This window comes from Pituophis catenifer, unplaced genomic scaffold (genome assembly GCF_029215685.1).
Source record: "Pituophis catenifer annectens isolate HBS135680 unplaced genomic scaffold, rPitCat1.0.hap2 SCAF_27, whole genome shotgun sequence".
Lineage (NCBI taxonomy): Eukaryota > Metazoa > Chordata > Lepidosauria > Squamata > Colubridae > Pituophis > Pituophis catenifer.
In genome coordinates, this window is record NW_027256907.1 from 352,032 (window position 1) to 379,959 (window position 27,928).

Here is a 27,928-nt window from a genome sequence, read left to right on the forward strand (position 1 = left end):
ATGGGCAAAAGGCAGAGGCACATGTTCAGTTCCCTTCTGAGGCTCACAGGCTGCCAGGACTTCGATGCCTGCAGAGGGAGCCCCTGGTGGTCCCCGCCAGCCACAGCAGCTCCCCTTGTGAGAGATGCGCCTGTGTCTCCTTCGCACCACCATCCAAGTGGGGTTGAGATCTGATTGGTGGGGGGAGTGGATGACAGGACACAGAGGAGAGAAATGCTCAACGCCAACTGACCACCTGTAGTTCGCGTACATAGGCTGCCTCATCTACGTCAGTCTGACTGAGGCACAGCGCAAGGGTTAAGGCCAGAGAGATGTTGAGTCCTAGAGTGGAAAGGAGTTCCAACTTCCTTGCAAAAGTTCCTCCTACAAGGAATTCTCCCCGCTCCCATCAGGAGCAACTGTGGGCAACGTTCTCTCGCACATGCTCTGTTTGTCCTCTGAAGCGGCCGAGGCCGCTTCTTCCGGGAGGTCTGAGCACAAGGCTCGGAGGCTTCCCTCCCGCAAAGAGGCAGGGCCAGGGGGATGGCCCCTCCCCTTTTCCTGCATTGAATTGCTCGGATGGGCACTGGTGGGGCTTGGCGTGCAGGCAGCGCCAGGGACTTTTTGGTGGGGGGAGTGCGGGGGGGGCTACAAGAGGCCTTTCTGGGTCCCTGCAGGGGGGAGGGACTCTTGGCGGGCACTGCTAGAAGGGCCTGGGTGCCCCTCCCCATAGGAAAGGAGCGGTGGATTCTCCCAGGGGGAGGGGGGAGAAGTCTGGTATTATGAGGGAATTATGGGTTCTGTGGTCCAGGATATCTGTTGGAGGGTGGAGTTCTGGGGCTGTTCTAGTGTTTCTTTCTCTTTCCCCTCCCCCCCTCACACACACACAAACTATCACAAATCTCAGAGTACAATATTGATAACTACCCAGCCCAGCAAAGTGACATCTCTCCTCCACATCTGGAGGAGCCCCAAAGGTCCCATTCCCAGCCAACTCCCCAGTGGAAGAGGGAGAAAGTTCTTACCCCACCACATCTGGAAGGCCCAGAACCCCCAACCCTTCTACACGATAAAGAGGGGTTTGCAGGGGGGGCGTTGAAGGGGGACAATACAAGGGACTCAAGAAGAAACTTGCACCCCTTGAATCACTTGGAAGAAAACAGCTGGCATTTGGGGAAAGGAGATGGAAAAGGGATGGGGCTGACCCTGGCAGGCAGAAAGAGGGCTCCCTTTGCCCTCAGCTCTTCTTTTCCCCAGAGTATCCCCCTTTGATGGGAAGGAATCCAGGCAGCCCTGATCTTCAGTGGGCAGGGAAGTCCAGAGTCTGAAATTGTTCAGTGAAACTTTTTGCCTGAAGCCAAGTTCTATGGCAGGAAAAGTTTTCCATTCAGGGCCTTTGGGCCCTTTGGGGAGAAGAGAGAAGCTGCCCACAACTTCCTGGGTCTCTCCCCAAAGTCTCCCGGGAGGATTCAGCCACACAGCAGAGAAGAAACTCGGAGGATAATAATTCTCCCTCTCAGGAGGGATCCCTGGATAATTCAACGAGTTCTTGAACTCCGAGATTGTTGGGCATTTCTCTGGAGGGAAGTGAGAGGGAAATAATCCCCATGTGGTTCATAATGGTAGAGCAGAGATGGAATTAAATCTGTCATCTAGAATTGAGAGCTTTGGGATCTACAGCCTTGAAATTGGCCCCAGAGGGAATACACGGCACCTGTGGCTGAAGATAAAAAGAAATGTGACATTTGTTGGCATAGCAATTAGAGAGAAAACCTCGGGGGACAGTTAATGCCTGAGCATGTCACGGATCTGCTTGTTGAGTTGGAGCCAAACTTTACTTTACTTTGAAAGCTGATGCTCAATGACAAAAGGGCTGATGTAATAGTGTGGCCTGACTCCAAGAACTAAATGAAAAAATAGTGAAAAACTACTTATCAGAACTTTGCATAGTTGGAAAAAAAACCCCACATGCAAAGACAAACAGAGAGAGGGAGAAGTGAGAGAAAACCAAGTGAAAAGAGGTGGAGAAATAAAGGAAGCAACTCACCCCTGGAAGGGAGGGAGGGAGGGAGGGATATGGAAAGCAGTTATGCAGAATCCCCTTCAAACTTCCATTCTCTGAGACCAGGGAATGAGGAAGCCCATATCCCATGTTCCCCTGCCTCCCTTTCCCATGCCCACGCCAGGCAAGGGGGCTCTTGCAGGGATGCCAGACAGGACTCTGCCTGGATGAGTGGGGAGCCCCTCTTGGGAGAAGGAAGCTGGGGAGCCTCGTGTTGGGGAAGGAAAGCAGAGCAAAATCTCCCTCCAGGTTCCATCTTCTGAGTCCTGGAAACGGGGGAGACCATATCCCATGTTCCACTGCCACTTCTTTCCATATATGAGGCACTTAGGGGAAAGCAAAGCCGAGACCCATAGAAAAGGCCCAGGATGGCCAGGAAGGAGGAGGGGATCTGGGGCAGCTCCCCACCCTCCACCCCCCATTCCTGGTGTTGGAAGGGAAAATCCATCTGGTTCAGTTCCAATCCGGAGAAAGACGCTGGAAATGAAATGGAGGCTCCTTGGGAAGAAGATCCATTTATTGATGAAGCAGAACCACCAGGGCTCTGGACCAGCTGAACAATTAGCTGAACGAAGGCCAGGATTTTATGCAGGTCCTGAAATGCTGCTGGGGTGGTGGTGGAGAGTGCAATGCCTGAAATGCCCTTAGGAAATTGTGCCATGTAGTGAACTCTGTGTCTTCTGCTAAATGGTGGTGGGTGAATTCTAAAGACCGAATCTGCTTTCTGTCTTTAAAAGCCTCTTTCTCCATTTCTCCTTTGGGGAAAGATAATATTCTGCCTTTTTCATATTTCCCAAAATATTTCATTCTTCTAGGAGTGGGGGGGCTTCCCACACTGGGAAGAGACAAAACTGGTTTATGGGTCCCAGGATTGAATGTTGGAGGGACGCAGCCCTCGGGGTTTCTCCAGCTTCCCTTGGGCTCCGTGTCTTTCCAGGAGAGGCTCCTGTGGGGGAGAAGCCATGCAGGGCTGGGTCTTCCAAGGGGGATCTGGGATTGTCCGGAAGAGAGAGAGGGAGAAAAAATTGTGTCTGGCTTATTGAGCAACGTGTGAGTTAGCCAATTCTTGGTGCAGGGCTTTAACTCCTTATAGAAGGGAGGAATGTAGAGCTGCATTTTTCAAACTTGGAATTTTAAGATGAATGCACTTTAATTCCCAGAATTTTCTGGCCAGCATGATGAAGTCCCTGCATTGTTGTGTGGGGAATTCTGGGGATTGAAGTCCATTCATCTTAAAGTTTGAAAAACATGGATGCAGCCCAACAACTCTCCGCATGTTGCCTCCATTTTGAAAAACAACAGACACCTGAAGAGACCATCATCCCTTGGCAGGCTTCATAATGCAGAAACCATGAATTGTTATGGCCATCAGAAGTGCCACAATTAATTGGACTGACTTATAACTCTTAAGACCCTGATCCTGGTTTGGAAGCCATCCTGGTTGGTTCTTAGAACTCTCTAAGCCAACATTGAGGAAAGGACTTGGAAAAAGCCTCATGAAAGCAGCAGCCTCCATTCTTCCTCCCAACGCCTGGCAGGAGAGAGAGAGAGAGAAGGGAACTCAGGGAGGGTCACAGCCACATTCCCCCTTCTTCAGTTTTATGGGATTCATGCCCAGCCTTTCTGCTCTGGGGAGCAGCCCCAGTATCCTGAGCCATGGCCTCACTGGGAATACTGGAAACCAGCATCCAGAGCCATCTCTGGGGCTCCAAGTGGGGGGAGGGGAATCAAAGTGTCAGGCCTGCCTCCGTTCAAAACCTGAGAAAGAAGCCCCCCCCCCAACTCCATTAAGGTAGAGAAGAGGTCCTTTTACTGAGTTTGAGATGGTAGGGGCAAAAGCAAGGCAAGATCTGATTCAAAAGGCATGAAAGTTACATGTTGAAAATTTCCCCAAATCCCATCCCTCCCCCTCCCCAGGGACCCAGGCTGAAAGTCCAACCCCCGTCCCACATAGTGTCATGTGGGGCCCATCTTCAGGTGTTTTCGTCCACCGGGAGTCCTAGGACGGTTGGCCTTGACTGGGTGTAAACAACTCCACTCAGCAGCTCAGTCATTCATGAGAGCAAACCTCCCTTTTAGTTCAGATGGGTCTCCACCTCACCAGCTCAGCCCCCCAACCCAAATGCCGTGCCCCCCCTCCCCGTTACTATGGCAGCCGATAGCAAGCATGCATCCAAGGAGAATCCCAGGCTGGAGATCCGGCTGATACAAAGTCACCAATTTCATCCTCTGAACACACAACCACAAAGCTCTGCAAGTCTCTTATCAAGGTTTGACCAGAAATTATGGGAAATCACTGAAACCCCCCCCCCACCGATCTCTAAAGATGCCTCTCTGTCCCTCTGCCACTCTCCCACCTCTTTTCCCTGAATGCCAAACTCTGATCCGGTTCACACATCCTGCCAACCCCCCTTCGCTTATTTGTTTATTTATTATTTTATTTATTTATTTAATTTGTCAGCAAGTACAAGGAAACAAGTATCAGTATAAACATAGACATGGACATTATAAAATGGCCAAAATAAATGGAAATAAATAGCAAAACATAGCCATAAACACATGAAATGAGTACAAATAGGATAGGAACAGAATAGAATTCTTTATTGGCCAAGTGTGATTGGAGACAAAGGAATTTGTCTTTGGTGCAGAAGCTCTCAGGGTACATAGAAGAAAAGGGGGGACGGTCGGAGGGGGAGGGGGAAGGGGAAGGGAGGGGGAGGAGGAGAGGAGGGAGGGGGAAAGGGAGCGGGAGGGGAGGGGCAGGGTCAGGAGGAGGGGAGGGAGGGGGAGAGGGAAGGGGAGGGGGAGGGGGGCTGGGGGACCTTAGGGACCTCTGGAGAAGCGGGTGGGGGGTCCAGGGGAGGCACTGGAGGGTTGAAGGGGAGAGACTTCCAGACGTTTCCTATTCTTAGGGCTGAAGTCGAGAGGGGAGGCAAAGGGGGCAGGAACAGGCAGGGCCTTATGGGAGGAGAGGATCTTCTGCACTAACTAAGCTGAGGTCGGGAGGGAGGGATGGAGGGAAGCGGACTACTTCAAGGCCATCCAGGCCTAAACTTTCTCTCCTCTGAGGGCTTCCATGGGGAGCAGAGACTCTCCTCATGAAAGGCCTCGGCCTCTGAAATACAGCCAGGGCCCACAGGCAGCTCGGAGGCCCCGGAGGGAAACCTCCATGAGGGTGGAGGGGCTCCTGTTTGGGCCGGGGTCTGGCTGGATGACCTCTGGGGGCCCCTCCAGCCCTGGATCCTCTGGGGCTCCCCTGAAAGAACCAGGAGGGGATGCTGGTCTCCCCCCCCAGCCTTCCTCCCCCCCCTTTGGGGAACCTTCCCGACTCTTGGCTGGAGAGGAGAGAAAATCTCCCCTCAGCTTTTTTTCTCCCCTCAAAATGGAGGGAGGGAGAATCGCCTCTGGAAAAAAGAGGCCACGAAATGGAGGAGGCTGCGGGGTCTTTGCCTGCTTTAGCTGTCCTGCTCGCTGCCTGTGGGGGCCAGCTGGGGCTGAAAGGGTGGACTGCAGGCTGGCCCCTACAGGCAGCGTGAGGGACAGCTTAAGCGTGGAAAGAGGACCCCGAGTGCTGGACAGGGGATTCTGGGAGTTGAAGTCCAGAGGCCTTTGCTGAGGTTGAGCCACCTGCCCTGGGAGGCCCTACACTGGACACTCGGACAGATGACCTCCACTGAAGGGCCCTCAAGGGGGGGAGGCCCAACCCCCCATCCTTTTTTTCCTGATTTCACGGGGGCAGGAGGGGGATATGGGACAATGGGGGGCAACCAGGGAATGAAGGATTTTCCCCTCTTTTTTAACATATATATATATATAATATTTATATATATATATATAATATTTATTTTCCTCCTCCATCAGCAGAGGATCTACAGCCTCCACCTTCTTCCTTCTGGTTCCGTTGCTGGGCAGAGGCCGAGGCAGAGCCGGGGGAGCCGAGGGGAGAGGAAGGGCCAGGCCTCCCTTCCCCCCTCAGAGCCTCCATCCTGGCTTCTCTCCTCAGGGGGGACCTGCTGGCCGATCGGCCCAGGAAGCTCTTTGGGGGCCCCGAAGCCTCTGGATCCGGGGGGGAGGAAGGTGGGAGCCTGGATGGAGACCATGGGAGAGAAGCCGGAGAGGCTCTTCCTCCTGCGAGGCTCCTCTTCAGCCCAGACTCTCCTCCACCCAGTGTGGGGAAAGGTTCCCCCGGCCTCCCTGAGAGGAAAGCGGCCCCAGCCGCCCCTGCCCCCCTCCCCTGGGCCTCTCCTGGGCCCCCGTCTCTGGCTCCTTCCCCTCTGGGCCCCTCCAGGCTCCAGGGAGACACGGCAGAGACCCTCCGGGAGGAGAGGAACCCCTTCCCAGGCCTCCGCCTGGCCTTCCACCCAGAGCCCCCCAGGACCTCCTAGCCAGGCCCTGAGAGGAGAACCTGGGATGGGGACCCTCCTCTCCCTTCAGTTCAGCCCCCTCCCCAATTCTCCCTTCTGGGCAAAGGGGGACGTCTCCGCCTTCCTCATCCAGAGAAGAGACACAATCCGTCAACAATGGATCCCAATGAACCAGGGACTCAGGTGCCCCAAGAGCAGCTTCAAAGCACTCGGAGGCTTTTTAGGGAAGGGGGCTTCACCCCACAGCCTCAGAGATGGGAACGTCAGAGGGGTCCCACTTTTTAAAATCAGCTCCAATTTATGAAGTTCTGATATGAAAGAAAAGCCCGAACAGGCCCCACTCTTCACCTTAGGCAGAATCCAAGGGAACTGAATCCTTCCTTGGCATTAAGAAGAAAGGCAGCACAAGAGTTAAGGGTCACCAACTTGGAGTGGCACCAAACTCCATACTTCTGACCTTCTCCAGCAGACTCTGGAGACAAGAGACCCGGTTGAAGGACAGCAGAGGTCAATTCCCTTGTTATCGAACTATCTTCCTCCAACATCACTTTCCTGACACGTCCTGACAGGAAGGACCACAACCACGACAGGAATTGACCCCAGGAGTGTAGTTGTGGCTTTTCAGAAACAAGCTTTTCTCCATCTTCTCCTCTGCACATGGAGCCCAGAAGAAGCTCAGGATCCCAAGAGGAGAAGTTGCTTCTCCCTGTAATTAATAATGATTATCTGGGCCTTGGAGATCTCGATACCTGCGATAGAGAGAGCAGATTGAAGCCATATGCAAAGGATCTTGTATCAGAAAAGGATAAATTTGTCAAGCTCTGTGGGAACAAGTTTTGGGGCAGGCAGGATCTGTGCTCTTGATTGTACCTTTCTCTCCTTTCCAGGTGAAGCTGAGTGTTTCTCTGTTTATATCAGGAAAGTCGCTGGCATTTCCATCTTCTGAGAGTGCTTTGAATTCTCCCAACTGTTCCTGCTGTGGGTATTAGAAACAGGAAGAGGATTAATAAAGCTCCATGAATTATGGACCTCCTGCTTCTGCTTCTGATGCTGCTTTTGTCCCATCCAGTCTCTGGGAAGCTGAGAATGAAATGCCCTCTGAGTTTGGAGCACCAGGATGGAGAACAACCATGGAGCTTTTACAGGCCAGGAGACTATCTCATTGGTATAGTCTCAACTGACACACTAATATCGCCTATAATGTTACCTTTTGACAGTCCTCCTTCTATACCTTCTCATGCGTAAGTCATTCAGGGTGATGGAGTTGCATCCCCTCCATTTGCAGTCCTAATACTCTCGTTCTTTTTTGTCTTATTTCACTTACTTTTATATTATAGGACTTGTCTAATGTCCTGATTGATTTTGATTTCTATAACTTGCCTCCTTTTTTATTTTGAAGAAGAGACTCAAATCCAAAGATGGGGTTAAAAAACCTGAAGGCAATCCAGATTATTTTCCGTTCTCCCCGTTCACTCCTGAATTCATCAGTTGAATTCATTTTGTTTAAAGGAGGGACTGAAACAGTTGTAGTTGCCTCTGCCCAGCCCATTCCCAGATTTCTATAACCGATTATTGGTTTTCGATCAATATTGGCTTAAGACTCAGTAGGCTTATGGAGGCAAAAAAGAATAAATTCTTTTAAAAAGTTTGTTGTTACTGTTGATAATAACTTGAACATTTTTCTACAGTGTGTTTTCTTACCATTTTGTATACACCCTACCACTCATTTTCACCATTCAAGGGGTCAACAAGAACTCCCAGCTCCTGCACAACCTCACACTGGGCTACAACATCCATGACAACTATTTGAACACTTTACACACTTCAGATGCCTTGCTGGACATGCTCTCCACTGGAGAAGCCAATGTCCCCAACTACGGCTGTGGAAGGAAGGAGAACCTTCTGGCTCTTCTTGATACAGCTAACAGGGACATCTCCATCCAGGCATCCACATTAGCAGCACGTTACAAAGTCCCACAGGTTTGTGTGTGTTTTTTCTCTCTCTGGTAAAGTGAGTGGTGGGTGAGCAATAGATGCAACCATGTCTTCTCCATGGAATTCAAGAGTTGCTTTTCTCCATATTAGCAAACATGTCAGTTATGTTTTTTTTTTTTTACGTTCTTGTTCAAATTTCTCATACAAGGCCTGAAAAGCAATAAGGTCATTGAAGAGGATTTTCTCCCGGCTATTCAGCTATTCAAAAAATATCCTATTTGTGGATAAACTATTGGCATATTGATTTTCACATAGATATAACACCTGCCATATGCAGTTGTATTCAAGCTGGCAATAGTAGCATCTCTCTATATATATATTGAAAAATGGAATAAAATGGAATCTAGCAATTACAAGCCCGTTAGACTAACAGATACTGTGGCTGAAATATATTGCTTGTTCCTCTTAAGTAAATTTGAGATTGGGTGGAACAAAAGTGGATTCCTTGCAGAGGAACAAAAACGTTTAAGTAAAGTAAAAAGTTTCATAAAGTTGTACAGTAATTAATCCATTAATAATCTAATATTGTCAACAGATTAGTTTTGAAGTATCTAATTACACAATAGGTCAGTCGGGTAAACCACAGTTTTCAAGCTTTTATAGATGTTAGTGCAGCATTTGACACAAAGAGCAGATCAATATTATGGAGGAAATTGATTGCCCGCAAAGTGTAACTAGCCTGTTGGCCCTGATCCAAGCCCTTGTTTGAGAGGGAGGTTGGGGCTCAATGGAGCCACGATAAAAAGGATCGATACTTACCAAGGGGTAACACAGAAGAATGAATCTTTGAACCCTTGTTTTTCAGTCTGGATATTAATGACTTACCAGGACTAAGGAAGGATTCTCATGTACATGGCTAAAGTGCTAAAATATTTACTTATTTAGCATATGGCAAAGGTATAATTAGCCAGGAGTCTACAATGTTAGTACATAGTATTTGTTTCGCTGCCAAAGAGTGCGAGTCCATTCAGTTTGTGCCCATGAGCTTCTCCAGGGTTCACCACAGGGGGTGAACCAGCTCCACACCAGAAAGCTGAGAGGTGTCCTGTGGCAACATCTGGGCCTTCTCTCGCCACCGATGGTGCCTCACAGTTCGGTGTCACATCCAAGCAAGTCCAGCATTGTTAGAGGCCTGACATCTGTACCAAACATGCCACATTTCCCACCAAAGCGGTACCTATTTAACTACTAGTGTTGTCACATGCTTTTCTTATTTTTTTTTATTTTTTTTATTTTTTTTATTTTTTTTTATTGAAAAAGTTTTAAAACATACACAATTTCCCCACAACCCCCCTCCCAACCCCCCCTCCCCCTCCCCGACTTCCCAGAGCAGAACACAAGGTATTTCTATTGACCTTTAACAATAAACTAAATTGCATAACCAATCATTAAACTAACACCCCCTAAGAAAAAATTCTTAACCCCCCATATATAAAATCCTATTTCTTAAACATAATACTTCTAATATCACTTATATAATGCTTATACAAATAAAAGAAATCATTCATAAGCTATTTGATATTTTTTGGTTTGATACTTATTTTGTATATAATCAATCCATCTTCTCCAGTCCTGTATATACCTTTCTTGTGTGTGATCCTTCAGATATGCTGAAATTTTAGCCATTTCAGCTAAATTAGTTACTTTCAATATCCAATCATCAATAGTAGGCAAGAAGTCCTTCTTCCAGTGTTGTGTTACCAACAATCTTGCTGCTGTTATCAAGTTCAAAATCAATTTAGTCTCTACAACTGTACAGTCCGTAGTTATACCCAGTAAAAACAACTGTGGAGTAAATTTCAGTCTCTTTTTAAGAATATTCTGCATCACCCACCAAATCTTTATCCAAAATGCTTTGATTTTTCTACAAGTCCACCATATATGATAGTAAGTTGCGTCATCACAGTCACATCTCCAACATTTAGCTTGCACATTAGAATACATACATGATAATTTTTTAGGATCTAAATGCCATCTATAAAACATTTTATAAAAATTTTCTCTTAAGTTTTGTGCTTGTGTAAATTTCACATTTCTAATCCAAATCTTTTCCCAAGTCTCCATCATTACTGGCTCTTGAAAATTTTGTGCCCATTTAATCATACAGTCTTTAACCAATTCCATCTCAGAATCTATTTCCAATAAAACATTATATAACCTTTTAATATGCATTTGTTTTTGATCTCTAATTTGTTTTACCAAATTCTCCTCATTTTGCACAAAGCCAGTTTTTTGATCTTCCTTCCATCTAGCTTGAAGTTGACCATACTGAAACCATGTATAAATTATACCTTCTTCTCTCAGTATATCTAAAGATTTCAAATACATTACCCCCCTTTCCATAATAAGAAGCTCTTTATAGGTAATCACCTCCTGTTTTTGTTCTATACTTATATTTTCTATTGCATGTCTAGGATTTGCCCATAAAGGTATCTTATAATTTAACTTATATTGATATTTTTTCCAAACCCTTAACAAAGCATTTCTTAATATATGAACCTTAAATACTTTATCCACTTTTTTGTCATATAACAAATAGGCATGCCATCCATATAACAAATCATAACCTTCTAAATTCAAAATTCTCCCCTCAGTTAAATTAAACCAATCACTGATTTGTGATAAAACCGCTGCTTCATAATATAATCTTAAATTAGGCATTTTGAGACCCCCTCTTTCACGTGTATCTTGTATAATTTTCATTTTTATTCTGGGTTTTTTCCCAGCCCAAATAAAAGTATTAACACCTTTCTGCCATTCTCTCAGATTTTCATCTTTCTTAAGCACAGGTATCATTTGGAACAGAAATAAAAATCTAGGTAAAACATTCATTTTAATTGCTGCAATTCTTCCCAATAAAGACAACTGTAATTTTTTCCAATTTTCCATATCCTTCTGTACCTTCTGCCAAAGTACCTCATAATTGTTTTTGTATAATTTTGTATTTGAAGCTGCTATGTATACCCCTAGATATTTAACTTTTTTAACTATTTCAAAATCTGTTAATCTTGCTAATTTGTCTCTTTCAAATGTAGTCATATTTTTAACTATCATCTTTGTCTTATGTGAATTAACTTTAAATCCTGATACTTTCCCATATTGATTAATTATATCCAATATGTATGGAGCCGACTCTATAGGTTGAGATAAGGTAATAACCAAATCATCTGCAAAGGCTCTTAATCTGTAATCTTGTTGTCTAATTACAATACCCTTCAATTTTTGTGAATCACGTATCTTATTCAGTAATACCTCCAAAGTCAAAATAAATAGCAGTGGGGACAGAGGACACCCCTGTCTTGTTCCTTTCTCAATTTTGAAAGCCTCTGTTAAACCTCCATTAACTATGATTTGTGCTGATTGCTGCTGGTATATCGCTCTAATTGATTGTGTAAAATATTCCCCAAAGTGCATTTTCTCTATTATTTTAAACAAAAATTGCCAGTTCAAACGATCAAATGCCTTCTCTGCATCCAAAAATATAAACGCTGCAGGGACTTGATTATTTTTTTCCAAATATTCCAATAAGTTTACAATTTGTCTAACATTATATCTCATTTGTCTACCTTTTATAAACCCAGATTGATCATTGTGAATTATTTGTTGCATAACTGGCATTAGTCTATTAGCTAATATTTTAGCAAAAATCTTATAGTCAGTATTCAAAAGTGAAATTGGCCTAAAATTCTCCGGTTTAATGGAATTTCGGTCCTCCTTTGGAATTAGTGAAACAAAGGCTGTTTTCCAAGAAGGTGGTACTCCTCCTCCTAATTGTATTTTATTAAATAAAATTTTTAATGGTTCTAACATTTCGGATTGTAAATGTTTATAATAAACAGCTGTTAGTCCATCTGTTCCCGGAGCCTTACCTATTTTTAATTGTTTAATTGCTCCAACAATTTCCTCAGAAGTTATAGGTTGATTCAATCTATCTCTCTGTTCCAACGTTAATTCAGGAATCTCCATCTTTAGATATCCATCAATATCAACATCTTGAATTACATCTTTAGCATATAATTTTGTATAAAACTCCAAAAAAGCCTTTTTTATTAAATTCTGTTGATAAATCTCTTTACCTCTAAATTCTATTTTGTCTATAATACGTGATTTCTGTTTTTTCCTCATCGTGTAAGCCAACCATCTCCCAGGTTTATTAGCATTACAAAATGTATTATGTCTGGCATATTGTATGCTAGTTGCGACTTGCCCCGCCATTAACATATTAAATTGCTCTCTTAAAATATTAATCATATCTTTTGCCTTTTTATCTCCCGGATTAATTATAAGCAATTGTTCCTTCTTTTTAATTTCCTCCTCTATCTCTTTCCATCTATTTTGTTGTTTTAATCTATGTTTATTATTCAAAAAAATTAATGTTCCTCTCATATAAGCCTTACACGCATCCCATACCATCTCCATCGAAGTTCCTTTGTTCATATTATTAATAAAAAATTCTTTCATTTGTTTTTTAAGCTCACACAAATTGTCTTCATATCTGAATAAATTCTCATTTAGCCTCCAAGACCTCCTTTCCCCTCTCTCCTGCTCTAGTTCCACCCAAACCGGGCTATGATCAGTTAAAGTTCTTGGACATATCTTCGTACTCTTCACCCTAGAAAAAAGATCATTTGTAGTTAATATAAAATCAATCCTCGAAAAAGATTGGTGCCTATCTGAGAAAAAAGTAAAATCGCTCTCCAATACGTTCCTTTCTCTCCAAATGTCTCTAAGCTCCATATCCTCCAAAATATCAAAAAAAGATTTAGGCAACTTAGCACGCATTGAGATCTTGGAAAGACTTTTCTTATCTTTCTGGGTATTTATTACCCCGTTCCAATCACCCATTAGAAGTAAAGATCTATAATCCCATTGTAATATTTTGGTATGTAAAAGTTTATAAAATTTATCTTGTTGTTGATTAGGTGCTGTGGAAATTGGGATCGTAGAAAACACCCAGGAGCATAGAAGAGTCCAAAGGCAGATGCATGAATAAATGTGATAAATGTATTTATTCATATAACAAAACATATTAACTATATACAAAGGCTGTCTTAATATCCATTAGGGTAGGGGGCACACAGCGTGTGTGACTACCCCTATCAAAGATCATGTCTCATGGAGAACAAACGTAAAAGAGAGCAAGGTGGAGAGGTTAGAGGGGGTTTTATACTCAGTGTAAGCCCCTCCTCTCCACATAGGGGTGGGGGCACTTTCTGCCTCCACTAGTGTCTGTATGATATATGTGCCAATGGCTTGCAAATATTTGACAGGTGCATATACCCCAATTACAAGCAGCTTCCCACTCTGTGTTGTTAATTCAATTGCAATATATCTACCTTGAGTATCAGCCTCAATTAAATTGGCCACTAAGCCTCTTTTAACATATATTACTAGGCCGTTTTTCTTTTCTGGTGCTGATGCCACAAAGTGTGTACCTAATTTCGAATTTATCAAGTACTTTTGATCTGAAGATTTAATATGCGTTTCTTGCAAACAAATAACATCGTTCTGAAATTGCTTCAAATAATGAAATATTTTCTTTCTTTTTTGTGGAGAATTTAAACCGTTAACATTCCAAGATAGAAATTTATTTGCCATCTCTGGGCGTTCCAAGCTTCGAGAGCATCAGCTGAACCTCCTCCGCCATTTTAGACTTCGGCCTAGCTCCTCCCACTGCTTGCGTTTTTTGGGCTTGTTGAGTTGAATCTTGAGGCTGTTGTGCCATATGTTGTTTATAGGTAGCCCTTGTCAGTCGTTGATCTTTTGGCAGCTGAATCATCGTTAATGACTCCAAGGTTGGTGGTGGACCCCCAGTCAGTAATGGATCTTCTTCCAGAATAGCTCCTCCAGCTAACACTTGAGCATAGGTTTGTGGTTGCCCTCCATCTTTCTCTTGTTGAGTAATTTCCAATTGCTTTCTAGCACCCCCTGGTGAGGGTGGCCTTCCAGCCTTTAAAACATTGGCATAAAAATCTTTTGCCTTTCCAACTGTATTTAAGTGATGTCTTTGCCCAGCGTATGTCACTATTATCCCAAATGGGACATCCCATCTGTACTGAAGCTGCTGGTTTTTTAGTTCATTCACCAAAAAACCAAACTGCTTTCTGTCTCTTAACATTTTAGGAGGAAGCTCTTTCAGGACCACCAGCTCTTGTCCATCCACTTTAATCTTGTTTCTGTAAGAAGCTTGCAGAATGTCATTTCTAACTCTCCTTGTTGTGAAATAAATCACCACATCTCTTGGTAGCTGCTTTTGTTTTGCCAGCCAGGAATTGACCCTGTAAATTTTGTCCATTTGAATTACCACATCTTCTGGCCTTTCTAAGATCAGCTCTGCTAAAGCATTGGAACAAACATCTTTTAAATTTTCACCACTCTTTTCTTTCAAACCTCTCAGCCTCAGGGCAAATTCCATTGATCTGTATTGTAACATAACCATTTCGTCATCCACTTTCTCTGTTTGTATCATAACCTCTCCTACTTTAGTTGCAAGCTCCAAGTTAGCATCATCAATTTCCCGTACTCTCTCCTCAATCTTTAACATATGAGTAGCCAATCCTGAAACTGCAAAAACAATGTCATCTCTTATTTCATCATGTTTTTCCTCCACCACACTTTTAATTTTCTTTAACTCCTCTGAGAATTCTTTCATCATTTCTGTCTGATTGTTCAGGGCACCCATTATAAATTCTTTAAGGTCTTGTGACTGTGTGTCAGCCGGAAGTTGTTGTTTTGGAGTCACTACAGGGGAACCTCCTCCCCCTTTAGAAGTTGGTGGCTTTAGTTGTTTAGCAGCCATTTTATTTTTTAAAAAGGGTTTTTTCCCTTTTACAGCCACTAAACCTTATAAACAGTCTTACAAAGTATATTTCAAAGTTTTTCCAAAATAAACAGTCCTCTCTTCAAGCTATACTCAATCCTCAGCAGTTTACTCTTCAGGCAGAGGGCTCTTAACAAGCAGTTTCCTTTTAACTTTCACTTTCCCTTCCGCCCGTAACAAAGGCTTCCTCTCCAGCCTCCAGCTCAAGAGAGCTCCGTTTGCAACAATGTATTCATGGAGTTAAGTTCTGTTTCTTTTAGAAAGCTTGCACTCTTGCTTCCGCTCTGTCTGCTTTGTTAGAAATCAGTAAAACTCACTGTTTGCCAGCAGAATTGGACGCAGACGTCTTGCTCTGATTAACAGAGGCACCAGCGATCCAGAGCAATGGGAGGGGTGAACTGGGGAGCTCTCACCCTCCGAGTCCCTGGAATTAATCCAGTGACTTTCGGGGAGCTCTACCCACCCCCTCTGACTCTCCTCTCCTTCTTCACCCGAAGGAGAGTTTTTTCAAACCGCCGGACAGCTGTTTAGCGCTGTCAGGGCGGTTTTTACAGATCGGGTGGCTGGCGGTCTATGGAGACCGTCCTCGTCGTCTGCGGGAGAGAAGGAAAAGGGGAAACTCCCGCCCCGCTCCCGCCTCTCTGCCAGGCGACTCCCGGCAGCCCCAGACGCCCAAAGCCCGCACCCGCCCGGCTTCCTTTTCCACAGTGCCCGGCTCCTTGTCGAGGGAGGCAGCAGGTGGGGTGGAGGAGAAACGAGACGCATGGAGCGAGACAGGGCTCGCTTCTCTTGCCGTCTTCTCCTCCTCTCGCCGTGCATGGCAGGGCTTCCTGCCCCTGTCCAAATTGGATGCAATTTGGGGGTGGCAGGTTGGGAGAGGTGGGTCTGGGGAGACCCGAGACGTGCATCTTACCTGCCTTGCTGCTCTGTCGTGTGTCTCGCTCTTGTCTGCAGGCAAACACATTGTAGGGTAAAAACAAACTTCTTGTGAGTTCGAGATGTTTGATAAAACTTGCAAGGGTTTTTTTACCCTACAAAATGTTTGCCTGCGGACAAGAGAGAGACACGCGACAGAGCAGCAAGGCAGGTAAGATGCACGTCTCGGGTCTCCCCGGTCCCTGGTGAGGGGGGGAGAAGAGACGGCAAGAGGAGCAAGCCACATCTCGCCCCATGTGTCTTGCTTCTCCCCTGCCCCACATGCCACCCCTCGCGATAAAGAGCCGGGTGCTGTGGAAAAGGGAGCCGGGTGGGCGCAGACTTTGGGCGTCTGGGGCTGCCAGGAGTCGCCCTGAAGAGAGGTAGGAGCATGGCAGGAGTTTGCAGGTGAGGGATGGATGGATGGATGGGAGGCGGGCGAGTGCCAAGAATACCAGGGAGATTCCCACCTTTGGTTGCCCCAGTGAACAGCTGATGAGCGTTGCCACAGCAGCACAACACAGGAGCAGCCATGAGGTAGCCACGCTCGCCGCCTCCTGCAACCCCAAAATAATAACACCCCCCCCAATAATAAGGCCAAGCCCTTATTTCGGGGTTCAAAAAAAAATATAAGACAGGGTCTTATTTTCGGGGAAACACAGTAGGTGGGCAGAAGCTGAAGCAATGATGGGAGCTCACCCCGCCATGCAGTGGTAGAACTCGAACTGCCGGAACAGATCCAGTGTCTTTAAGTCACTGAGGCGCCTACTTGCTAAATACACATTGGTTTAAACTGATAGTACAGGACAATTATCCTGTGGGTTAGATTGCGTAGACCAGGGGTCGGCAACACACGGCTCCGGAGCCACAAGTGGCTCTTTAGGCCCTCTGCCACGGCTCTCTGTCCCATCACTGGTTGGCCCCATCCCTCATTTCTTCCTTGGACTCCAGCCCGAAGTGGCAGGAAGCAAAGGCTGCCTTATGCGCAAATGTGGCAGGTTCGCTCCTGCACTCTCCTCCCCTCCTTCTCCTCTTGTGGCCCCCTGGCCGGCTGTGGCTGAGCTGGGAGCGTGCCCAGGCACAGGGAGACCCTCCTCTCCTCAAGCAAGCGCCAAAGCTCAGGAAAGGTGGGCACGGGGAGGGCAGTGGCTCAATTAAGGAGGGTCTCCCCATGCATGCGCATGCTCCCAGATCAGCCACAGCTGGCCAGGGGGTTACGAGAGGAGGAGGAGGAGGAGGGTCGCCGGAGAGTGCAGGAGCGAAGCTGCCCTGGACCTGCCTTCGTCCCACATTTGCACCTAAGGCAGCCTTCGCTTCCTGCCACTTCGGGATGGAGTCCAAAAAACGAAATAAGAGGGGCGGGGCCAACCAGTGATGGGAGAGGAATGGAAACGCCTCACTTTGAAATGGCAACACAAATCCCCAAGGTAATTCCTATCTATGTTGGACAAGAGAGAGAGGAACACATTGCTTTGGCAATTCCCATGACTTCCTAATATGAAACTATGACACATCCGCCTGAACTTTTCAATGGCCTCAACAGAGTTCAAGTTCCTCCCTCAGGAAAGACTCTCCCTCCGCGCACGGCCGAAGAGCTGCCAGGGGTGGGCGATGACATGGCCAGGCGATGATTGGAGCATTAGTGGAGGAGAGAAGCCGTGTCCTGTTAAGACCCTCCTTAAGCGAGCGGCCGCCCACCCCCCATGCGCCTTTGCTGCGCTTTGCTCCCGGCCAGGGAGTTATGAGAGGAGAGGGGAAGGAGGAGGACGGTCGCCCGAAGGGAGGGCGGGAGACACACACACACACACACACACACACACACACACACACACACAGAAAGACATAGAGACACACATACAGAGTGATACATAGAGAGCAGGTGTAAGGATTGCTTCTCCTTCCAACTTAGGTAAAGACTCTTGAAACATGATAGTTCAAACACAAGTGTGAAGATGTTTTCTTTACTAGTTTCCCTGAGAACCCGAACAAACATGCATTCACACCGTTATCCTTTAAAGTGAAACAACCCACATGGGTATCATAAACATTCCTCCACGTTAAGAGGATCTCAGGCAGTGGTGGGATTCAGCCGGTTCGCACCACTTCGGGAGAACTTTCTGAACAGTTTGGCAAACTGGTTGTTGGAAGAAATCATTAGGGCAGAGAACCGGTTGTTAAATTACTTGAATCCCACTACTGATCTCAGGGCTCTTTGGCGCCAGGATGTAGGTTGTAAAATATCTGTTGACACAAGCAATGCTAGTAAAGCGAATCCAAGTCTCCCCTTTCTCCCAATTGATTGGCAGTATTACTTTTAGGGATCTGACAGCAGGTGAGAGGGGAAGAGAGGGAGAGGGAGAGACACAGGGATACAGAAAGGAGGGGAGAGGGGGAGAGAGACATAGAGAATGGTTGTGTGGCTGGATGGGACTGGGGGACTGGGTGGGAGTGACTGGGTGGGAGTGAGTGACTGAGTTGGCCATGCCCACCCAGGTTTTGTGGCTCCCAGTGTGGTTTTTTTCTGTAGGAAACAGGTCCAAGTGGCTCTTGGAGTGTTTAAGGTTGCCGACCCCTGGCGTAGACTCTGGAGAAAAGGTGGCTCCTACTGAGAGAATAATTCTGATTATTGATCAATCAAAGTCAAAAGTTTTGGTCTTTGGAAAACAAATGTGGCCAATGCAGCAAGTAACACTTTTCTTTACTCAGTGTCACTTTTCTCTGAGACGGAATCTTGGATCTGCCATCATCAAAGGAGCTCACCTAAAGCAATGGCAGGATTGAATTTAAAGTTTAAATGGTGAACCTGAAAAAGAAAATCATAGCTATCCAGCTTTCTCCCCAATTATTAGACGAGAATATAATGCCAAAGTTACCCCCAAGCCCTTCTATTGAACTGAAGTTTGGGGCTTAATATCTACCTCTACTGGAACAAGCCCAATCACAGCACCTGAGGAGTATTTTGGGGGTGGATAAAAGGACTTCAGGTGCTGATTCAGAGCTGAGTTGGGAATTTACACAATTTCATCTTTCTCTAAAATCAGAGGAAATACAGTCATGTGAAAAGGAAAGTTCGCCCTCTTTGAGTTCTTATGATTTTATGTATCAGGACATCTGATAAAAAACCACCTGCTCTTTAGCAGTTCTTAAAAGGAGGTAAATACAACCTCAGATGAACAACAAAATAGGACATATTACACCATGTGATCATTTCTTTCACGAAAAGAAAGCCAAAATGGAGAAGCCATGTTTGAAAAACTAAATGCACCTTATGATACAATAGCTTGTAGAATCAGCAACAACAACTTGAAGTAATCCTTTTCTGTATGACTTTATCAGTCTCTCACAATGTTGAGGGAGGAATTTTGGCCCCCTCTTCTTTACAACAGTTCATTGAGGTTTGTGGGGGTTTGTTTCTGCACAGCTCTCTGGAGGCCCCACCACCTCATTTCAATTGGGTTGGGGTCTGGCATTGACTGGGCCATTGCAACGCCTGGATCCTTTCCTTTTTCAGCCACTTGCTGGTCTGCTTGAGGTCATCACCTTTTGCATGACCCAAAGTCCACCAAGCTTCAGCTGTCAGTCAGATGGTCTCACATTGGACTCTGGAATGTTTTGGTAGACAGAGGAGTCCATGGCCGAGTCAATGATCGCAGGGTGCCCAGGTCCCGTGGCTGCAAAAGAAGCCCAAATCCTCACCCCTCCATCTCCGTGCTAGGCGGTTGGTGTGTCATGGTGCTGATAGGCTGTGTGTGGTTTTCATCAATTGTGGCTCTGTGCATTTTGGCCAAACTTCTCCACTCTGGTCTCGTCTGTCCAAAGGAGAATGTTCCAGAAGTCTTGTGGTCTCTTCAGGTGCAACTTGGGAAACCTCAGCCGTGCTGCCATGTTCTTTCTAGAGAGAAGTTTCCTCCCGGCAACCCTTCCAAACAAACCAAACTCCTCCAGTCTTTTTCTGATTCTGCTGTCATGAAATGGAACATTTAACAGGCTCACTGAGGCCTGTAGAGTCTCAGGTGGAACTCTTGGATTTTCTGCAATGTCTCTGAGCATTGCATGGTCTGACCTTGGGTGAATTTGCTGGGATGGTCCCTCCTGGGAAGATTGGCAGCTGCCTTGAATGTTTTCCCCTTCTGAACAATCTTCTTTGCTATAGAATGATGGACTTTAAATTGTTTGGAAATGGCCTTGTAACCCTTCCCAGATTGATAGGCAGCAACAATGGCTTCTCTCAGATCACTGCTGGAGTCTTTATTCTTTGGCATTGTGTTAACACAGACCTCAATGCTGGAGACCAGCAAACTCCTGAAACTTTGGCTTTTATAGAGGCCGTCACACTTGTGATGATCGATTAATCCAGGTCCCTTGATCAGCAGCACCAGGCTTCCTCTCGGCCTCTTCACACCTATGGAAGCAGTCAGGGTGTCCTTAGCCTTTCACACCTGGCTCCTCCATTTCGGCTCTCTTTCTGTAAAATAAAGGAGGACAGGGTGTTATATCTCCTGTGTTGCTATTCGCCTGAGGTTGCATTTACATCCTTTTAAGAACTGCTGAAGACCAGATGCTTTTTACTGTGTCCTGATACATGAAACCAGAGAACTCACAGAGGGTCTCCTTCCTTTTCCACAGGGCTGAATTTCTTAGTGTACAATTAAACCTCTGGAACCTGACAGAGTCCCCAAGTTCTCTGGGTTAGAAGATGCAGAATTTCAAATAAAGCTCTCTAGGTTTATGCATCTGACAAATTATATTAGGAGCTGTGGTCTCCCTCTCTCTTGTGTAACTAGAGAACAGGCCCAAAAATGATCAAAGTGGTAGATAAATAAATAAACAAATATTGCTTCACCAAGAATCTGGAATTTTGAATGTCAACTGCATAAGAAAGAGAGAGATGAGAGTCTTGGACTGCACATTAGACAAACAACCTATTGGGAAACTTGTGTTAAAGCAACACATTCGCTGTTCAGTCAGAATTAAAGTTATAATACGGCCCTTTATTGGAACAAAACGCTCACTTGACACCTGCACATCTGGATCTGATTGTCCCAAAGTTGCTTTTTTCAAGAGGCAACTGGACTTTCTGGTTTTTCTTTGAAGACCTTTTGCTTCTCATCCAGAGCTGAAGAACCTGGACGACTGAGAATCTCCATAGACATGTGGGTCTGATTGGAATAAGTTGTGATACAGAAATATGTTTTTTTATTCTTATTCTTTTTTATTTAATTTGTTTCTTGGGCTCCATTTTTATATACAGTGTCGTTAACACTGTGCTTAATATTTTGTTTCTTGATATGGCATAATTGCTAATCAACAATAATCTATTTAATTTGTTCATCAATACCAAGTTGAATTTATTAAAAAAATAAAGTTTTGGACTTTATCTGACCCCCAATATAACACAGCTTTCTTCATTGCTTTTTCAGATCAGTAATAACCTTGTTTCAGAGGCTCTGAGTGATAAAAGGAAATTCCCCTTTTTCCATCAGATGGAGCCCAAAGAAGGATTCCACTACCCAGCAATTGTCCAAGTGCTCCTCCACTTCAGATGGACCCTGATTGGCCTCTTTGCTTCAGACACAGAGAAGGGAGAGAATTTCATGAGGCTTTTTTCTCCTATGCTTGTCAGGAATGGAATTTGTGTGGTTATATCACAACTGTTCTCAAAAACTGGATACACAGCAGCCCTCAGGGATTCCCTCTCTAAGTGGAGACAAGTCAACGTCTTTGTTCACTTCCTAGAATATGTGTCCATTTGGGACAGAATTCTTTCTTTCCATTTAACATTTATGCGTCTGCCAGGATCCATTGAAGGGAAAGTCTGGATCTGTACAGCTTTGGGAACATTAACATTGGAAAAGCACAGACTTCACAAATACATCCATAGTATTTGGAACTTTGCTTATCGGTTAAAAAAAAGGCCAATGGATTCTGCCTTTGAACCCCTTTTCTCTGTGGAAAGAAAGTTTCAAGATCTTTATTTTCTCTGTTCTCTTTCAAATAACGTCTTTTCTGTCAAAGGCCGCAGAAGATGCACCCAGAAAGCCCCACTGGAGACCCAGAAGAAAGAGAACAGAAGAAATATCCCAAATCAATACCTTTTCTACAGTCTCATTCAGACTCTGGTCCAGGCCTTGAATGCCGCCTATTCCTCCAGAGGGAGGAGGGGAAGGAAGGAGGGCGAAGGGAGGTTGGGGGCTCCAAGGCTGCAGCCGTGGCAGGTATGGGGTTCCGATATTGTGGGATGTGAAGAATTGCTTCTAAAATAATGTTTCATTACAGCTTTTGCTTCTGCGTAATAAATAAAGAAAATAAGGAACTAGAATATTAAGGAATTTTTTTAAAAACTAGTGAAAACGGTCTTGTTCTTAGAGTGAGCAAAGTGGTTCAGAAAAGTCTAGAAAGAAAAGGGGGGAGGGATTTCTGAGCAAGAGCTTAATGGACACATTTCAAAATATAACCGATTTACGCAAAAGAGCAATGGAAAGTTACTGATGCAGAATCACACCAGGCCATGGAGACAGGGGGTTGCTGGGGAAAATAAGGCCATATTGTTGAACAGGAGCTCCGGATAGGTCGAGAGCTTGCTAGTCTTTCAGCCAATAAAGAAGCAGGACAGGGTTGAGTGACGGGAGGAAGGGCATAAAACCTCTTGCATGCTTTGATCCGGGTCCACCTGGTGGATTTGAATAGAAAAGAATTTTTTATTGGCCAAGTGTGATTGGACACACAAGGAATTTGTCTTTGGTGCATAGGCTCTCAGTGTACATAAAAGAAAAGATACGTTCATCAAGAATCATAAGGTACAACACTTAATGACTATAATTATAACCCTATGACTATCATTAAGTGTTGTGATATGGTAGAACCTAGAATTTTGAAGGTCTCTACTGTTGATTCTGTGTTGTCTAGTATTGTGAGAGGTGGAAGTATGGGAGGGTTTCTCCTAAAGTCCACCACCATTTTCTACGTTTTGAGTGTCTTCAGTTCCAGATTGTTCCGGTCGCACCACGTGGCTAGTTGTTCAACCTCCCGTCTGTATGCTGATTCACCATTGTCTCGAATGAGGCCGATCACTGTTGTGTCACCTGCGAACTTCAGTAGTTTAACAGATGGATCCTTAGAGATGCAGTCATTGGTATACGGAGAGAAGAGAAGTGGGGAGAGCACACAGCCTTGGGGGGGGGGGGGGTTGGGGGGCTGTGCTAATTGCAGATGCTTTGATAAACTTTTGCTCCTTTAGGGTACCAGATTGCCTTCCTTGCTTTATTGCTGCTTTCCTATTTCTAACAATATGGATCCATCAATCTTAGGTCCTTCAGAGAAGGAACCCAAAGGAGAAGAAGGGGAATCTTCTCAACCACATTGGGCTTCAGAAGATCAACGGTTGGGCCAATCTGATTGCTGGAGACATCATCTTCTAAGCACCAGGCCCCACGACAGATAGATTTTGGTTTTAAACGCAATTAATTTTTTTTATTATTATTTGATTTATATGCCGCCCTTTTCCGGAGACTCAGGGCGGCTTACAACGCGTTAAGCAATAGCCTTCATACTTTTGTATATTTATACAAAGTCAGCTTATTGCCCCCACAACTGGGTCCTCATTTTACCTACCTTAGAAAGGATGGAAGGCTGAGTCAACCTTGAGCCTGGTGAGATTCGAATTTACAGTAATTGCAGACAGCTGGTGTTAATCACAATTCTTTTAGTCTGCTGAGCCACCAGGCCCCTGAATTTTAAAAGGATGTATGCATTTTTAAATACACTCATGTCTTTATGGGTTTGTGATTAGCATAGTTGAATTTTACCTTTATAACTTTGAAGGACACTTTGAGACCATCTAGCCCAACCCCTCCTCTCTGCAGAGTCCCAGTCAAAGCTTCTCTGACTGACGGCTGCTCAGTCTTTGCCTCCTCAGTGAAGAGGAGGCTGAACTTCTCTGCTTTGAGGGCTCAGCTCTGAAATGGCTCCTCTTTTAAGGGTCTTTTTCCTCTCCTTCAGCCAGAATCTCCTCCCTTCTGACGGAGCTCATTGCCCCATTTCCCCTCCTCCCTCTGGAGCAACATGGAAGAGATCTGAAATGACTTTGAAATGGTCACTAAATGAACCATTTTTCATAATCAACCTGATGTTTTCCAGGCGTTTATAAATAATTTTTTCCCTATGATTCATTTATCATCTGCTCTAGAATGTCCCCTATAATTTACCAATTGCATCAATTATTTTTTGTTAATATATATTTTGCCAATATAGGGTTGAGCAATTTGCTGAACATTTGTTTTATTTATGAAGGGAGTAACGCCTATTTTTCTAAATGTATATTTTGATGTTAGGCAGCTGTAGAAAAAAGATTCAAATGTGTAAACGCTAAAGGGGATTTTTTTAAAAAAAGCTTTCAGATGTTAAACTTCCTGGATGTTCCCCTTCTAGTTCCATCCTTTCCTGCAGAAGAATGAGTATTGCAATATTTCCATTATAAAACTCTACTTGGATCAAAATGGAGATGTAGCAGCAGATCTGGCAATCCTGAGCCATTTGATTCGCCCCATGGAGAATCCCATCAAACTTCGAATGGGGACTTTGGAAAGACAGAGACTTACTATCTACCAGAATGCTCTTTCACAGCTAAAGTTCCTCAACCAGGTGGGAGAAATTTTGGTGTGATTCCTCTTTTTTCCAAAGATTTGGGACCCATTTCATATGGACTAAGCCTAGTTTCCAGGGTCCATGACCTTCACTGAGAATTGAACATGGGGAGTAGAAACCTTATAGTTTCCTTTCTATAGACCACTTGGGAGCCTTCAGTACTTTAGACCAAGCTGTTCTTCAGTTGCTGTAATACTGAAGACTCTTTGTAGCTGGTTCAGCCATGTCCAACCTGGGATGAGAAACCCTCAAGTACTGGAGGTTGTGTTGTTAAGAGCCTCAGGTTCGTTTGTTCCTTGTCCTGAAAGAGCAAAGCTGAAGGGGATTCTGTTGAAGAGACCCTGAATTGAGGTTTGGACTGAATGAGATGAAATTGGATCATGGCTGGATGGAGCTCCTGGGGGTTCCATTGGGAGAGAAGCTTCCTCTTGTCCTGCTTAGGGAAAGGAGGTTGGGAAATGGTTCCCTGAAAGGGCAGGTCCATGGTCTGTAATGTGTTTAAGTAGTCCAGACCTGGTCAAAGGTAGCCATATCTGTCTTTCACCCAACTGGGGGGAGCAATTGATCTTCTGCCCCTAGGAAGGAGGTCCAAGACTTTCAGGTCACATAAAATGAGAGTGACCAGTGAGAGAATCCCTTGTCCCAGAAACCTGAAACACAACTTTAGTTCAAAGAAAAGGTCTTCCCGATATCAGAAGTAAGGAGACAGATTGTGACAGGAAATGCTACTTAGATTTGGCCTTTGATAATTAAGAGGGCTCTTCATCTGAAAATGAATGGCCTTGTTTATCTTGAGTGTTAGCCACCTTCAGTCCCTCTGCTTGAAAAGGAGTCTCCAAATTCAACTACTATTAAATGTGGGTCAGTCTTTCCATGCCAGTTGGAATCTCCTAATTGGAGTTCTTCAACACAAAGGACTTTTTCTTGGATAACTGGGTGGGCCTCAGAAATATCTCCTCCTGACCCAGGACTCACACTCATGTCCCCTCTGTTGCAGCCAAAGATTTGCGACTTAACCTTTTTCAGGGACATCTTCTCATGATCTCCCCTCAATCTCACTACAGTTCTAGAAACTATGCAGAAACCTTCAGTCTTAATAAAGGAGAATATTGGTAGCTCAGGGTTGACATGAGGGCTCCTTGGTGCTCTCTGAGCTTGCTTGTTTTCTTCCAGGCATTTCATTACCCAACTAGGTAACATCATCAGCTATAATTTATGAGGAATTTTTGCTTTGTCTCTTAACGGGGAGACTGTTTGGAACTAGTGTCAAAGGGGACCAGTTTTGCAAGGCTTTCTGTAGTCCAAAAGAAACCTTTCCAGACCCTACTGGTCAGAAGTTTCCTTTTTAATAACATTTTACTCTACTTAAATAAATCTTTATTAAATAAAATAATTTAATAAATCTTTGACAATGACTGTATTTAAAATTTTAATATGATCATCATCAACATGGATAGATAGATGAAGAGTGGAGGAATGCCTTTTAATACAGTCATGAGGGAGAACCTTTAACTTTGTCACAATGCTTAAATCTTTTCTCAATTCCATCATTCCAGAATTGATTAAGTAGGAAAGTCCTTTATTATTCCAACGTGTTGTGCCAGAAGCAAAAGGGAGGAACTAAAGGAAGAACCTGCCAGGGTCACATCTCCTACACCTGTTTGGAAGGAGTCAGAGATTTCATATTTACCTCAGTGAAGCATAGAGGCTACTTGGCTAATGTCCTTTTTTCCTCCCATTTTCCATGGATGGAGAGTCCTAACACCTTTTCTTTGGCATTCCTTGTTTTTCTGCTCAGTCCCTGCCTCAGTCCAAATGTGTGGAAAGTTGTCGTCCTGGATTTGTCAAGCGGGCTCGAGAAGGAGAGCCAGTTTGCTGCTATGACTGCGTTCCTTGTCCGGAGGGGACCTTCTCCAATCAGGAAGGTGGGTGACACCAGGGGAAAGGAAGGCCTGGTGGAAATGGATTTATCCGCAGCATTTTGATGAAAGTGCAAATTAAAACATGTATTGAAGCTCAACTCTTTTCTTCCTTTTTTAAAAATGCACTAGAAATCCTCAAATTTCATATACCTTAGCTATATAGCTGTTAGAAAAATATATTATCATTTTTTTCTGTGGAATGGTTAAGCAACAAATCTTGGAAATGTTCTTGGAATCAGGCATTGTCCAAAAAAATGTATTTCTTGAAATATGAAAGGACAGAATATTAAAAAAATATTGCTTTTTGGCTTTCTCAGATACCAAAAAATGCACTGAATGTCCAGATGATAAATACCCAAATGAAGCCAGAGTCCAATGTATCCCCAAAGTTATAACTTTCCTGTCTTATGAAGAACTTCTGGGCATCATCCTGGTCTCTTTTGCCCTATTCTTGTTTCTAACCACAGGGCTTGTTTTAAACATTTTCATGAAATACCGAGAAACTCCTCTGGTCAAAGCCAACAACCGGGACCTCTCCTACATCCTCCTGGTCTCCCTCCTGCTTTGTTTCTTGTCTCCTTCTCTCTTCATTGGTCAACCAAGGAAAGCCACCTGCCTTCTCCGACAAACGATTTTCAGCATCATCTTCTCAGTTGCTGTTTCTTCTCTCTTGGCCAAAACTATCACGGTGGTGCTGGCTTTCCTGGCCACAAAACCAGGAAACCGAGTGAAGAGATGGTTGGGGAAGAGCTTGGCCAACTCCATCATCCTGTCTTGTTCTGCTGTCCAAATTATCATCTGCTCCATCTGGCTGGGAGTTTCTCCCCCCTTCCCTGACTCTGACCTCCACTCCCAGCCTGGAGAGATCATCCTGCAATGCAACGAAGGGGCCGTTGTCATGTTCTACGTCACCCTCAGCTACATGGGCTTCCTGGCTGCCATCTGCTTCACGGTGGCTTTCCTGGCCAGGAACCTGCCTGGGGCCTTCAACGAAGCCAAGCTGATCACCTTCAGCATGCTGGTCTTCTGCAGTGTCTGGGTGACTTTTGTGCCCACCTACCTGAGCACCAAAGGGAAATACATGGTGGCTGTGCAGGTCTTCTCCATCCTGGCCTCCAGTGTTGGTCTGCTGGGCTGCATCTTCATCCCCAAGTGCTACATTATCCTTCTGAGGCCGGACCTCAACACAAAGGAGCAGCTCACGGGCAGAATAAATGTAAAAACATGA

The 27,928-nt window shown here is 44.9% G+C and overlaps 1 protein-coding gene across 1 annotated transcript; it reads left to right on the plus strand.

Annotated features, from left to right (window-relative positions):
* Positions 1 to 27,928, plus strand: LOC139326279 (vomeronasal type-2 receptor 26-like). Its single transcript, XM_070956435.1, has 4 exons — positions 1 to 117; positions 24,563 to 24,775; positions 26,610 to 26,703; positions 27,018 to 27,928. The coding sequence occupies exons 1-4, from the start codon at positions 1 to 3 to the stop codon at positions 27,926 to 27,928; spliced, it is 1,335 nt and encodes a 444-aa protein (XP_070812536.1).